Source organism: Trypanosoma brucei, chromosome 9, assembly GCF_000002445.2.
Source record: "Trypanosoma brucei brucei TREU927 chromosome 9, whole genome shotgun sequence".
In the NCBI taxonomy this organism is placed as follows: domain Eukaryota; phylum Euglenozoa; class Kinetoplastea; order Trypanosomatida; family Trypanosomatidae; genus Trypanosoma; species Trypanosoma brucei.
The window spans coordinates 836,757-850,656 of NC_007282.1; the positions used below are offsets into that span (position 1 = coordinate 836,757).

The 13,900-nt window shown below is 48.9% G+C and overlaps 10 protein-coding genes across 10 annotated transcripts; 9 read left to right on the plus strand and 1 right to left on the minus strand.

Annotated features, from left to right (window-relative positions):
* Nucleotides 1-205: 205 nt before the first annotated feature.
* Tb09.160.3470 (condensin subunit 1, putative) lies at nt 206-3,982 on the plus strand (the record flags this gene model as incomplete). The annotated part of the gene is made up of 1 exon (XM_798700.1): nt 206-3,982. The coding sequence occupies one exon, from the start codon at nt 206-208 to the stop codon at nt 3,980-3,982; it is 3,777 nt and encodes a 1,258-aa protein (XP_803793.1).
* A 537-nt stretch (nt 3,983-4,519) lies between these two features.
* Tb09.160.3480 (protein kinase, putative) lies at nt 4,520-5,674 on the plus strand (the record flags this gene model as incomplete). The annotated part of the gene is made up of 1 exon (XM_798701.1): nt 4,520-5,674. The coding sequence occupies one exon, from the start codon at nt 4,520-4,522 to the stop codon at nt 5,672-5,674; it is 1,155 nt and encodes a 384-aa protein (XP_803794.1).
* A 187-nt stretch (nt 5,675-5,861) lies between these two features.
* Tb09.160.3490 (hypothetical protein, conserved) lies at nt 5,862-6,581 on the plus strand (the record flags this gene model as incomplete). The annotated part of the gene is made up of 1 exon (XM_798702.1): nt 5,862-6,581. One exon carries the CDS (start codon nt 5,862-5,864, stop codon nt 6,579-6,581), a length of 720 nt encoding a protein of 239 aa, XP_803795.1.
* A 240-nt stretch (nt 6,582-6,821) lies between these two features.
* Tb09.160.3500 (hypothetical protein, conserved) lies at nt 6,822-8,051 on the plus strand (the record flags this gene model as incomplete). The annotated part of the gene is made up of 1 exon (XM_798706.1): nt 6,822-8,051. One exon carries the CDS (start codon nt 6,822-6,824, stop codon nt 8,049-8,051), a length of 1,230 nt encoding a protein of 409 aa, XP_803799.1.
* A 390-nt stretch (nt 8,052-8,441) lies between these two features.
* Tb09.160.3510 (presenilin-like aspartic peptidase, putative) lies at nt 8,442-9,539 on the plus strand (the record flags this gene model as incomplete). Its single annotated transcript, XM_798707.1, has 1 exon — nt 8,442-9,539. The coding sequence occupies one exon, from the start codon at nt 8,442-8,444 to the stop codon at nt 9,537-9,539; it is 1,098 nt and encodes a 365-aa protein (XP_803800.1).
* A 246-nt stretch (nt 9,540-9,785) lies between these two features.
* Tb09.160.3520 (radical SAM domain protein, putative) lies at nt 9,786-10,973 on the plus strand (the record flags this gene model as incomplete). The annotated part of the gene is made up of 1 exon (XM_798708.1): nt 9,786-10,973. One exon carries the CDS (start codon nt 9,786-9,788, stop codon nt 10,971-10,973), a length of 1,188 nt encoding a protein of 395 aa, XP_803801.1.
* Nucleotides 10,974-11,319: 346 nt separating this feature from the next.
* On the plus strand, nt 11,320-11,466 carry Tb09.160.3530 (hypothetical protein, conserved; the record flags this gene model as incomplete). The annotated part of the gene is made up of 1 exon (XM_798709.1): nt 11,320-11,466. One exon carries the CDS (start codon nt 11,320-11,322, stop codon nt 11,464-11,466), a length of 147 nt encoding a protein of 48 aa, XP_803802.1.
* A 530-nt stretch (nt 11,467-11,996) lies between these two features.
* On the plus strand, nt 11,997-12,587 carry Tb09.160.3540 (hypothetical protein, conserved; the record flags this gene model as incomplete). The annotated part of the gene is made up of 1 exon (XM_798710.1): nt 11,997-12,587. One exon carries the CDS (start codon nt 11,997-11,999, stop codon nt 12,585-12,587), a length of 591 nt encoding a protein of 196 aa, XP_803803.1.
* A 301-nt stretch (nt 12,588-12,888) lies between these two features.
* Nucleotides 12,889-13,713, plus strand: Tb09.160.3550 (hypothetical protein, conserved; the record flags this gene model as incomplete). The annotated part of the gene is made up of 1 exon (XM_798711.1): nt 12,889-13,713. One exon carries the CDS (start codon nt 12,889-12,891, stop codon nt 13,711-13,713), a length of 825 nt encoding a protein of 274 aa, XP_803804.1.
* A 33-nt stretch (nt 13,714-13,746) lies between these two features.
* Nucleotides 13,747-13,893, minus strand: Tb09.v1.0200 (hypothetical protein, unlikely; the record flags this gene model as incomplete). Its single annotated transcript, XM_798712.1, has 1 exon — nt 13,747-13,893. The coding sequence occupies one exon, from the start codon at nt 13,891-13,893 to the stop codon at nt 13,747-13,749; it is 147 nt and encodes a 48-aa protein (XP_803805.1).
* Nucleotides 13,894-13,900: the final 7 nt, after the last annotated feature.

Consider the following 13,900-nt stretch of genomic DNA (forward strand, 5'->3'; position numbering starts at 1 on the left):
CCTGTAGGTCAAAGGACGTTTATGATGCCTTAAAAAAAAAGAAATTGGTCCCTTGAACCTCGTATTTTGTCTTCCTTTTCCTATTTTGCTTTATTTACACCATCATGTATTTAGGGACATCGAGCTTAGGACTCATAGGGAAACGGGTTGCCAATAATTTATTACTTTAATAGTGGTTCGTCTCGGTAGGTATTTTGGGTGTGAGATGTCCGATCTCCTTGAGTTCTTTGTCCCAGCCTATGCCCGTGACTTGGAAAATATTGAAAAAGTTGGCGTGACTCAGTATCACATCAGTGAACCGTGTGATTTTGACGTCCCTCCACGGCAGCAGCTCGATGATCTTACACGTCTTTTTGACAGTCTTCACAGGGAGAAGTCACCGACAGCTCTTTTTTCCAAACCGGAGCTGTTCGCAGCCCTTTTCACGTATATAAAGGCCATGGAGGACAAGGAAACAAGTTTTGCTGTCACGAGAGGTGCAAGACACAAAATATGTCATGAATCTGCCGAACGATTGAAGAAACTTCTCCAAATATGCGTGACATATCTGAGGAGGAACGCCGAAAATGGTTTTAGAGATTCTCTGCTTTTGTGTTTGCGTTCAAATATTAAAATGTACGTTTTTGTTCTTTGCAATACCTTGCTGTCCACGGCACCGGGTATAGATGACGACGAGGGCATGTCTCCTTCATTCCAGAGGACGGGGCGAAAACGAAAGCGGAATAAGGGTAATCAAGAGGCAGGAATAGGTGAAGATGACAGTGGAGTCGATCAGGATGGCCGCGAACAGGCCCTTTCTGCACTTATAGATATTTTTTCACAGGACATTTTACAACTATGGACAGGGGAACTCATAGAAGAATCTATGCTGACTCTCATGCTGCGGATGCTACTTCACATGATCACCCAAAAGTGCAATATTCATGCCGATGTACAATCCGTGTCTGGTGCGCTTGTGGTTCTTCTTTCCAAGATATCTGCACAGATGATGGCCAGAGGTTCAATTGAGCCCAATGATTTTGTTTCTCCAATGATCGAACTGGTGTTGAAGTCTGAAGTAACCGCCCTTTTCTTCACGCGATTCGTCGCTGAAACAGAGAATGAGGGTGCGTCTGCTAATCACGCAGGCCGTGTAGTCACTGCGCTTATTGAAGGCGTTGCTGGTGTCGCCCTCTACGATGTTGTGGGTGATCCATCCGCTGCGAAAAATGTTGCTTTGTTTTTCAGTGAAGTCGCGAGGAGGTGCGTGAGCGTAACATCACGTATGTCCGATATTGTGATGCAAACCATTAACAGCGAAAGTTACGAAGTAAGGAAGTCGATCATCACTTGTGTCACTGAAATGGTTATTCAGCGTTACAGTGGGCCTAACTGTAACGGCGAAGGTGAGGAGGAGATCCGTGATGGCTATCTCTCCGAGCTGCTGTGTCGCCTCATGGACTGTAATCCATATGTTCGTAATCACGTTGTGCACATGTGGGAGAAGTTGTTGGAGGCTCGAGCCGTCCCAAAACGCTTCCGCTTACCGCTAACGGGCGCTATTGTCGGCAGACTAGAAGACAGAAACTACCTTGTGAGGGACTCTGCCCTTCAGGTCGTCGTATCGATATTAAACAAGAGCTGGTTCGGCAGTGTATTGAGTCCATCGTTGCTAGAAGAGAAGATTCGTGAGGCGACGGCTGCGGCCGAGGTTCTTTTTGAGTCCGTGGAAATGTATGTGAGGTGTCTAGAGGGCGTGAGAAAGTCCTCTACGTTTACGGAACCCCAAGCTAGTGGTTTGGCTGAAGAGGCAACGGGAGACGTTCCCGTTCCCATAGAGATGTCAAGCGAGCAAGAGTCTGCGATTGATCGGGTTATCTCTTTTGAAGCATCAATGGAGTTCGCTAAATTGATAGCAAAATCACTAACGCATGCTACGTCCCTGCTGGATAGCCGAACTGAGCGAGATGCTATCGAGGCTATAAAGCTTGTGGTTGCCTGTAACCGACACCGGATCGATGAGGCTGAAAAAGCCTTTCTTCACGTACTGGTAATGGTTTACGAAGGGGAAATCAAGATTCAGTACGCTGTGCGAGACGCCCTCGTAGATGTTGTTTTCAACGCGTTTTCAAGGTCAACGACATCGTTAGCGGTGCAGAACACCGCCAGTGCTCATAAGTTGATTAGCTTTCTTCGCGGTGCAAAGGAGGGTGACATCAGCGCTGTTGATAGAGTATTCGCTCTCATTAGAACGAACCCTCCCCACTGGCGACTCATTTCAGGCCACTTCATAGACGCTCTGTGGGGGATCGCAGGCGGTGCACTCGATGGCGGTGCCACTCTCGTTGAAAGGCGAATAGCTATGCGCCTTTTCAGCATTGTCTGCAAGCATGATTGGCACGCACTGGTATCCAGAAAAGAAAGCGTTGTGGAGTTTTTGAAGTCGGGCACTATGAAGGACAACGTTGTTTTGGCGTACTGCTTGAAGAGTCTCGAGGTTGAAGGTCAGGATCCACACTATCAGCCTATATCGTCCAAATTTGCGCCGGGTGAGCATGTAATTCTTGAGCAATTGGTTTTTCACTTGTGCAGAACCACAACTACGTTGTCTTCATGGCTAATCGTGGCCGATGCAGCTATTAGCGCTGTTCATCGCCTATGCGAAGTTCCCGCAGTTGTTTATATCTATGTATTGGAGTATCTCGCACAAAGAGTTGACGCTGATGTTAATACTCAGGCTCAGCTTTTTTTTGTATTGGGGCGTACAGCGCTGAAACAGCTCGTTGCGGTTGATTGCCTAGAACGCCAGCATCTGAAAAGGGTCGATGTCGAAGCTATGGCTAAGAAGCCAGCAACGGAGCAGTCGGTTGTGGGTGATGCTGACGCTATGCACAAGGAATTGGGTTTGGGCTCTCACGAGTACAGAAGGCACGCGATCCAGGAACTAGCTCAACGCCGTAAGCAGGCTATCATGTCTGAGGGTTCAATCTGGCACCGTCTCTCCAAAGATGTTGTTGATGTCTGTCGGAAAAAGGCATCGCGGTCTGTGGGTAACCCACTAGAGAGGGTCTGCGCCGTCATGACTATGTCTGAGCTCATGATTGTGAGTGACCAGTTCTGTGAGCAGCATCTAGATCTTCTCTTCACCATCGTTTCCGACAAACGAGAATCGTGGGTTGTAAAGACGAACGCAGTCATTGCGTTGGGGGATCTGGCCTGCGTACACCCGAATCTTCTTTCTCCATATCTCAAGGTGCCAACAACGGGGTTCTTCAAACTTCTTAACGATGCTGATGTCAGAGTCCGTGCGGTAACGATTCAGGTGTGTTCCCACCTTGTTCTCGGGGAAATGCTCCGAATTCGAGATCACCTTTATATCATAGTGAGGCTTGTGGCTGATCCTAATGAAACAATTGCTAGCAACGCGGTAACGTTCGTGCAGAACCTGGCGTTGAAGGAAAAAGAGAGGACGGGGAACCTAATTCCTCCTCTTGTTGTTCAACTAAGCCACGTCGTACCAGCTGATAAGTTTCAGCTGGCGATGCGGTCGCTTCTTGAGCGCGTTGAGGGCGATAAACCGACAGAATCACTAATAGAACGTTTGTGTCAACGGTTTGAACCATATTCGGAGCGCGGAACCAAAAAGCGGCAAATTGCACGCAATCTGGCTTTTTGCCTTCACGAGCTCACTTATGCAACTGAAAGGACTATCAAACGGATCACCTCGGAGGTCTGCTATCAACAGTATAAGCAATGGTTGCGGGATGACGTCGTACTGGACTATTTTAAGGATATCGCCGCCAAGGCTAAAAAGGTTGGGCTTCGAATTGGAACAGAACGTCGTGATAAAGCGGCTATTGAGGAATGGGAGGCTCGGATGCAGGCTGATTGCTGCGGACTGGATGACCCCAGAGGCAGTAGGCAGCTCACTGGTGACGAGTCTAGAGAAGCTGGAGACCAGAATGAACGCGACAACTGGGACACTACGGCTGACGGCTTGTAACGGAATTATGCGACTTCACACGAGGTGCAGTTTCTTGTGCGAGTATCACGGAATTGTCATTCACCAAGAAAAATGGTAGTTATATAGAAGAGTGCCAACGGCATAAAACTTTTTTTCTTTTCGGCCCATGGGGGTTATGTTTAGTGTTTTTTTCTTGCTTGGTACAGTTGATTGCCGGGAATCAAATGCGCGAAGGACACTCCCGTGGGGGCACTTCACATTTAGAAGGAAAAGCTTATGCGGCTACATTTTTGTATGCAGTTTGGACGAGGTGTCGTATAGCGCATGTGCCTTCCGGATGCTTTGAATAGGTCTTGAATGCCGTGTGCTTTTTTGTGCCTCCGTATTCTTCACATCTATTGCACCGATATGTAAATTGGCCGTGTTCCCAGGGGTTCTTTTGAGGTCCCCACCTTTCCTTTTCTTTATTCTTATTGTGCTTTAACCAGTTTCGATCGCGGGGAGGGTACCGGACTTGTGTCTGAACTGCAGCGGTGGGGCGCTCGTTCGCTGCCGTCGGTCATTGTCTGGGGAGACATGTCAGCGTCCCGGATGGTGCCGGCCGATTTTGAGCTCGGATCAGCTCTTGGTGCGGGATCCTTCAGTAAGGTGGTGACAGCCAGCCACGTACCAACCGGACGGCGCTATGCGATCAAGGTGGTTTCAAAGCAACAGATCTGTACCGCTCCCTCCGATGAAGAAAAGAGGCGTATGGCAGAAGTGGCCATAAGAGAGGCCCGCATGCTTCGTATGTGCAGCCACCCCAACATTGTCCGGTTCCACGCCTCAATGCAAGGTCCGCAGGACCTTATGTACGTAACGGAACTTTGTGACGGGGGGGAGCTACTCGAAGCTATCAAAGCGTGGGGAACAATACCCCTTGAGGCTGCACGCCACGTCCTCGCCGAGCTTTTTTCGGCTATATGGTATTTGCATCATGCACCGAAACACACACAGCCCGGAGTTCCTGATGCCCCCCTTGAGTCAATAACAATATTACATAGAGATATAAAACCCGAAAATATTATGCTGATGAGCGATAGGCACGTCAGGCTCATTGACTTCGGTACGGCGGTGGTGTGTCGGTCGGTTGACGAACGGCCGGAAGGTGAACACAGTAGCAAAGGAAGGGCGAAGACATTTTGTGGTACAGCACCTTACATGTCACCTGAATTGTTACGGAACAACTACACTTGCACTGCTTCTGATTACTGGGCCTGTGGTTGCGTGTTATACCACATGCTGGTGGGCAAGCGTCCTTTTGATGGATCAACGGAGTACTTTCTTATACAGAGTATCCTCGAAAAGGAACCCGAGTATCCCGAGGACTTAGACGACGACGCGAAGGATTTGATACACAGGTTGCTGTCAAAATCACCGGATGAACGACCCGGTCGTGAAGAGGTGCAAAATCATCCATTTTTTGTGAGTATTGATTTTGATGGTCTCGCAACGAAGGAAGTGGCCCCTTTTTGGGTGAGGAACGTTGAGTGGGAGCCCAATTCCCTATTTAGCACCTGCGTAGTCTGTAGAAGGGCGTTCTTCCTCTGGAGGCGTCGCCGCCACTGTCATAATTGTGGGAAGTTGGTTTGTAGTTCCTGCTCCGCGAATCATATTACCATACCTGGTTGTTCCAGCGCCTCCCCTGAGAGGGTTTGTGATTCTTGCTTTGGCAAGATTAGGGGGGATTGAGCGGAAGCAGGAGGTCGCGTTTAACGTTTCGGAAGTTTCTTTATTAACTGTGTCGTTAGCAATAGTATTCACGGAACGCAGCAAATAGGTGTTCACTCACTCACCCCTCTCCACTGACTCCCTCATTGGGTTATGTTATGCTTACACACGCATGCACATCTATAAAGTTGTGTAGATACATTCACGCATGCTCCGTGCACCTATATTTTTCTTGTTTGTAAACTGCAGAGCAGATACCATGGCCGCGGATGATGAGTCTGCCGCACTGCTGCACCGCCTTGGGTGGTTAGTTGAGCGAAGCAAGGTCGGGTTCAAGGGGAACCCCCCTCCCTTTGAGTCAGCCAAAACTCAGAAAAGCGTGGAAATAATGAAAAGAAAAGAAAAGAGGAAACTTGCGGGGGGTACGAGCTTTAAGCCCTTTATCCACGGACCTCCGAGACTTGCCGAGGATTCACGGCCAACAAGACACTTGCGGGGCATAGACACCCAAAAATACGATGCTCAACTGAGCAAAACGGCCTTAAGCGGCCGTTGCCAGAAGTTAGATAGATCAACTGGATGCCCAGAGATACTGGCGGCTTTATGTTGGGATTTAGAAGCAAAGAAACCTGATGCCAATAAAGCTCAGAAGGATCCCGTTGGAACAGTTTGCCATCCTGATGATGGCCATCGAGCGGCCACCGCTGGCAAAAATCAGTACCTTCTTACCCTGAGCAAGGAGGAAAGGGAAGCGTATTATAGATCTGAAGCGATAAATCACCCGAAGTTCACCAGAAGGAGCCGCGAGTACCGGGAGGGCTTAGGATGGTACCACGGGTCTCAGCTTGTGGGGCCATTGCGTAAAGGCAGCTGTTCATCTGAACCTAAGACTCGGAACTGCATTCGTCTGGTGAATAGAAATATTTAGCACTCGCTAGAGTTGCAAGTAAGGATGTGGCTTACCGGTGTGTAGGATTGGGTTAGTTACTGTTGCGTTATATTGTAAATCCCCCTTCACTGCTGCTACTGCTCTATGATGTGTTCCGTGCCTCCCCCCCCCCTATTCCCTTCGCCCGTAAGCTGGAAGCAGGAGCTTCGTTCATCGTCCGTGGCGCGCAGGGGCATCGCACTAGGCCTCACCTGGAATTTTTAGGGTCCAGTGGATGCCATGACTGTGTCTGAATTCGGCAGGTCTCGGGTGCTTTACAGACGTAATGGTGTCTCTGATGTCATCGAGGTGGGGAACACTACCGAACTGAATGATGTCATTGCATTACTTCGGTCCTTCTCTGGCGTTCCCAAGTCATATACAACTCTAGTTACCCCGTCTCTTGCCGAGCTGTGCGAGGATGCGGTTGGCGTGGAACGTTTGTGGACCAGCTCCGCCGAGCGCACTGAGCCGAAAGACTTTGCATGGCTTGAAGTTGAGACGGAGAGCGACGAAGTGATGAGACAGGTTCTCTCGGCGTTTCCCATCCATTCCAAAACGAGCGAGCTGGTACGGAGTAGTGAAAATAGAGTGGAGGTCGTGGAGATATTTCCGTCTTGCGGTTACGTATGGGTTAGCATCGCCGCCAAGGGGGCTGCATCAGAGTCTAGCGTTCCTGAGGATGATGAACCTGTTGTAGTCTCACTGATTGCGTATGAGCAGTTTCTTATCACGATGCATCGTAAACCTCTTTCGGGGTTTGAGGACATGAAGGCGCACATGGAAATGCTTGTTAAGTCCCCAGCTTCGTATGGGGCACCAGTTCCCACGGCCGTATGCTCTCTAATAAGTGGTTTTGTCAAGGAGTATCAAAAGGAGCTACTATCGTTACTTGTTGATGTTGATAACGTCAACGAATTAGTTCTCGAAATCCAACCCTCGGAGTGTGATCAGCTGGATTTGCTGCGACGTATCGATGATCTTCGGCACAGTCTCTCGCGGGTGCAGGCATCTTATTTCGCCAAGGAGCGCGTGCTGCAGAGACTTCTTCTTCCTGTTGTGAAGCGTACTTTCATATCCTCTGCCGTAGGTGTTGCCGCTCGGTACCAAAGGATGCTTTCCGGTTTAATTCTTTCTATTGAAAGGCTGCGGAAGGGTCGTGATGTTCTCAATATGTCGAGCATGGGCCTTGTAAGTGGTGTTTCAATGCGGTTACTGCAGCGCTGTTATTGGATGGACTACTTGAATAATGTTATGACGATGATGACGCTTGTTAGCATGCCTATATCTATTATCCCGGGCCTTTTCACCATGAACGTTCGTGTTCCCTTTGAGGACAGTGAGAGCTTCGTGCCCTTCTATGTTATTGTGGCAGTCACCGCTGGAATTTTTTTCCTAGGGATGTCGTACCCGGTGTATTTGTACCTCACCTTTAAGTCTCCGGGCGCGCTGGTGCCCACTTCGCACTAGCGAAAAGAGATGTTGCGAGAGATGACGGGTTTCCCTTATTTTTTTTTTTTACCGTTGTGTGAGAACGAAGAGAGGCAATGTGGTGGTATGAGGGGAATGTCATAGCGCGTTGCGATTGCGACGGTTGGTGTGAAGGGCAAAACAAGACTAAATCGTCGGGATTCCGATGGAAGGTTTCTCGAACTGTTCCCTCGCAGCGATAGCGCAACACACTCCTTTTCCTTTTTTTAAATCTGCTGGCTTGCACGTTTGTGCGAGCAAATTATTCTGTGTTGGCCCCTTGCCACCATTGTCGTTGGCTATGATACTGACTTTCCCTTATTCTGTTGTTGCCTTTGTTTTTTCCATAGTTAGAAGAAGCTTAACCTGCGTTAATCTGCTTGTCTATCGATGAGGCGGAGCAGGGTACCCGCAGATGGCGTGAGCCACATTCTCGGTAAACGGGCCGTAGCGCTGCTCGTTCCCGTTTTAATAACACTGATGCTAGTGACATGGTCTGTACTTAACCTGTCAAGTCTCATTGGGGAACGGCAAAATTCCCTTGTCATCGTTGAACCGTACGGAAACGAGTCAAGTTCGCTGCAGGTATTTGAGGCGTCTGTTATTAATGCTCTGGCAGTTGTTGCGCTTATTGTGGTCTTCACGTTCATTATGTTGGCGTTGTACAAGTTTGGGTTCGAAATAGTTCTCTACGTGTGGCTGGGTGTGTCTGTGGGGTCAATCCTCTTTATCACGATGTGGGTTTTTTTGGATTTGGTACTTACCCGATTTCAAATACCGTATGATTTCATTACAATGTTTCTGGTTCTGTGGAACACGGGTGTAGTTGGCCTGGTATCAATCTTTTATTATTCGCATCCGACGGTTGCGCAGGTGTACCTTATTGCCATATCGGTTATCGTTGCTTGGTCTGCTACGTCCCTGCCCGCCTGGACCACTTGGTGCTTGCTCGTAGCGGTTGCGATATATGATGTAGTCGCCGTGTTATGTCCGTACGGACCGCTTCGTATGCTCGTGGAGGCTGCTGATGAGCGCAACCGACCCATTCCAGCCCTTGTTTACGACAGTGACGCCCGGATTATTGTTGCAACTTCTTTCCCTGGAGAGGATGCGCAGATGGTTGAGATTGCGGCCAGGGCCCGAAAGCAAGAGGGAGGCAGGCAGCGACCCCGGAAGCGGCCCCCGTCTCCCCTGGACTCGCTTCTTGGCGACACTCCCTTTAAATTGGGGCTTGGCGATTTCATCTTCTACAGTTTGTTGTGTGGAATTGCTGCGAGCTACTCATTTATTCCGTGGTTGATGTCGGTGATTGCCGTCTTATTCGGCCTAGTTGGTACGTTGCTTTTCTTGGTGCTTTTCAAGGAAAAGTTGACGGCTCTTCCGGCACTTCCTATATCGATAGCTCTGGGGGTGATCACCTACTTTTCATCCCGCTACTTGGTTGTGCCACTGGACTGGTTTGCGACTCTCTCTGTGCTTGCACTGTAGATGAGTAGCATAGAACAGGTGATTCATTTTTTTTTCCATTCGTGTGTCCCCACCTGTGTTGCTCTGTAACATGTTCTTTTTGTGAGCGCTGCTGCTGCCGCTGCATGCACCTGCTTCCGGGCCCCGAGCAAAACAACAACAATACACTATTACTGTTCTGATGTTTTCCGTCGCTGAGATACAGGCTCTTTGACGAGGGGGGAGGAGGAAAGGGTTTGTTGTCGCCGTCTTAGTGATTGGGTAAGGATGAACAAGTGCAAGCAAGCCGGTCGCCCGATGCTTTCGGAGCAGCGCCGGGAGACATTAGGTTCAATGTACAGTCTGGTCGGTAGCCACAGTGCAGTGAAACTATGCCGCTGGCAGAAGTCAATGATGCGTGGAATGGGCGGCTGTTACAAGTGGACGATGTATGGCATTGAGTCCCATCGCTGCATGGAGGCAACACCCAGCATGGCATGTGCCAACAAGTGTGTGTTCTGCTGGCGATTAAATACTAATCCTACAGCGACAGAGTGGAAATGGCAAGTCGATAACCCACACGACATTGTCGAGGGGATGTTGACCAGCCACAAAACCCTTGTTCATGAGGTGCAGGGTATGCCCGGTGTAACGGCTGAAAGCTTGGAGGAAGCAAAGAACCCCAAGCACTGTGCCCTTTCTCTCGTGGGGGAGCCCATCTTATACCCCAAAGTTAATGAGTTTCTTCACATACTCCACACAAAGGGGATTTCTACGTTTCTTGTCAACAACGGTCAGTTCCCCGAAGCAGTGGAGAATTTGGCGACCGTCACACAGTTGTATTTGAGTGTTGACGCACCCAACAAGGAAGTGATGAAGATTTTAGACAGACCAGTTTTCGCTGATTACTGGGATCGCTTTAACCAAAGTGTCCTCTACATGAATCAAAGAAGGGAAAGAACCGTTTTTCGCCTGACGATGATCGATGGGTTCAATATGAGTGAGGACAACTTGCGAGAGTATAAGGTTCTCTTCGAGGTGGGTCGGCCAAACTTTATTGAGTTGAAACGGTTAACACCAGCGTTCTCTGGGAATGACAGGAGCATATTGAGGATGAAGAATGTTCCCACATGGGAGGGGTTGAAGACATACGCCGCTCGCTTGTGTGAGACTATACTCGATGGTAAGGAGTATAGTGTGGCATCAGTACACGAGCACTCTGGGTGCATTCTCTTGGCGCAAAATCGCTTCAAAGTTGATGGTGTTTGGCACACGTGGATCGATTTTGACAAGTTCAATGCCATGGTGCTCGATCCTGCTGTTCGGCCGCGGATTGTAGCCGATGGTTACCTGCGCCCTACACCTGATTGGGCTCTACCAGATTCTCAGAGTGCTGGTTTCGACCCAGCTCAGTGTAGGCGCATCACACCCCGACGTCAGAAGTACATGGATGCTAACGAGGGATCTGCCCCGTGACCGACGTTTTTCGCCCATTTGTCGTCTTTGCGAATACTGAATTATCTAGGTGATGGTAACGGACAGGGCTGAAAAAGTGGTTGTGAGGGATTCGGTTTTTGTGTCATCGTAGCGACCAAGTTGCTCTGTATTATGCGCCTATGCTTGCTGTTTGTTTTCCCCCCTTTTTTAAAAAAAGAGGCAATCTTTTCTTTTCCCACGCCTATCAACGCTTTTAAAATCGAAAGCAAGTAACTCGCTAAGGACAAAGTTGTTTTTTCATCATCCCCCTGGAGACTCGTACCAGGCAAATAACAAAAACAGAGAAACCCGGTGGAGGTTCTACAGCATCGGCAGTGAAAACAATATGCCACCGAAGAGCAACGAAGATTACGTGCCACCAAAGGACAAGGCTGAAGCCTTGGCCGAAGAGTACGAAAGTGCGCACCACGACCGCGCGGGATCTAACAAATCGGCCCCGAGTCACCAAAGCAAACCCAAGTCTGTGCGTTGATGCGGAGGCATCTATACCCGGCCTGCTCATTCTTTCTCTTTTCCCGATTTTGTCCATTTGAGTAATACGACCTCAATAGGGAATGACTATGGGTATGTGTAGCGTGGAGTGCCCTGCGTGAGCGGGTTGTGAAATTTGGGGGTTGGTGGGAGAAATTTTTTTTTTTTATGGTCGAGCGAAGGAAAGTTTAAACGAAAACGATCCAGTGCAAAGGGTAAAGAAAAGCAGGAATGCGAAGGAATGGAAGAAATATATTTTCGAAGCATTTATTATTATTATTATTTCCATATATCTTTATATTTGTCTTTGTTCCGCTACTGAAATGGTGAAACAGAAAAGTGACGATACCGTTTCGTACGGAAGTATCAGGCACTGATCATTGCCACTACTCTGTTGGCTTCCTTCCGTGTTTGGGCGTTGAAACTTTACTCATTTCAACGGTCTCTCTGCTCGGTTTTTTCTATGGTTGCCCTTTTTTTTTCCTTTTTACTGGTTCAACGCCGAACGGCGAAAAAAAAAAGCAGTCTCCCATGGCGGACGTTGCTGACCCATCGTCAGAACTTATTAATGAGCTACGAGCACTTGTAGTTAGCGGCAGCGGCTTAGTACCACTTGACGAGAGGAAGGTACACACTGTTGTGGAAAACATGACTGATGCGTTTCGTCACTTGGAGTCCATTTCACGGAACCCGTTTGCTGATCCTTCTCAACCTTATTACTCCGGCGCCATGAGGTTTTACAAAGCCAAATGCTTGAGGGATAAGCGCTGCGTGGTGGCATACTTGCTGTGGAGACAGTCGCAGATCACGAAGTCATGGTGGGAGGCCCGGGACAACACAATCTCGAACATGTTAGCTCCGTGTGAGCGAACATTCTTGCAGGATTATAATGATGTCATGGTAGAGTACATGACGTCGTTTGCGGTTCCACTAGATCTTAGGTCATTCACGTGGCGTCCCCCTTCCACGCAGCAGTTGGAGGTGAGGGGACTGGTAAATCATGTGTTCGTTTCCTCCATCACCGGAGCTGTGATTAACCTTTACAAGGGTAAACAGATTCTTTTGGGATTTGAAGAGGCCGAATCGCTTATCCAGCAGGGGGTGGTAGAGCTTGTGGAGTAGTATCACCCTGATTGATAACCAACTGTTACCGTGAGGCAGTTAAGCTGGCGATGGCCTCGTGTGCGTGGTTCTGTGGGGTGACCCAGTTGAGGGAGGTTGTACTTTCCATCTTTTGTTTTTCATCACGTTACGGAAGTGTTCATGAGGGCAACTATGGGACTGCTCCCTTTTATCCTCTTTTCTTTTTCACTGTTTCCCGTTACAAGAGGTCTTTTTGCAACTTCTCTCATTTTGCTGCCTTCCACTCATTTTCTTGTGACACAGCCTCTATAGTTGCGACACCTTTTTATTGTGTCTTTTTATGCTGATTAGTGCTGCTGATGTGAGCAGCGCTGCGCTTAGGGAGGAGATTCAACGGCGGAAAGATTTCTTTGCACTTCTGAATGTTGTGGCGCATCGGATGTATACACCTACGACCGTGGAGTGGCGACTTATAGATCACTGTCTGGGTGAGATAAACTATAGGTTTGCAGACTTTTCTTTTCTTGCGGGTTTTTTATTAGTGATGCCGATTTGCAGACATAAGCGTACAGCGTTTTCACGCTACGTCCTGCCATTTTATGCGGGTCTTGTTGCTTATGACAATGCTCTGAGGTTGACGAACCCGTGCCCTGCAGTTACCTTCTGGAATTCCGTGGTGCTCCTTGACGGTCACTTGGGTGAAACGGCACGTCAGATATATGCGCCCAAGTGCTTTTACAAAGTTGAAAATGGGCATCGCCAGACCGGGGCACCGGTACGTTACGCCACTTTTCTGCACTTGTTGTGGGACACCGTTTCCGTTACCGCAGGTTCACTATTACTTCAGACGCTGTTGCGGTATACTTTCAATCGGTCGAGTTGGATGCACGAGTCGGGAGGCAGCACTGTCACATCTCTTGTCATAAGCACTCGGCTCTTTATTTGGAACGTGTTTGCGCTGAAATCGGAGGACACGAGTGTGGGGCGTGAATACACTCTTAGGTTGAGTCTTCCCCACTTTATCGTATCACCGGGCCTTGTTCATTCTTACCGTAGTCGCCACCTGATTCTTTCACGGTCCTCATTTGGGAGTCACATGTGGTACCTTGCACACTTCCCGTGGGTATATTGCCTCAGTTCTAAAGGTAGAAGTCAAGGCGAGTGAGGCGTGCACGTGTCTGCGATGACGGTAACCGACTTAGCTTCCCTTCCTTTTGTTGCCTTCCTCACATTTTTGTTCATTGATGATAGGAGGACGCGTGACGCGGCATGATGCAACGAAATTAAAACAACCCTGAAAGTTCCTCTTCCTCCATCTGACATTAACTTTCCCTTCCGGTGGCATGTTCCTC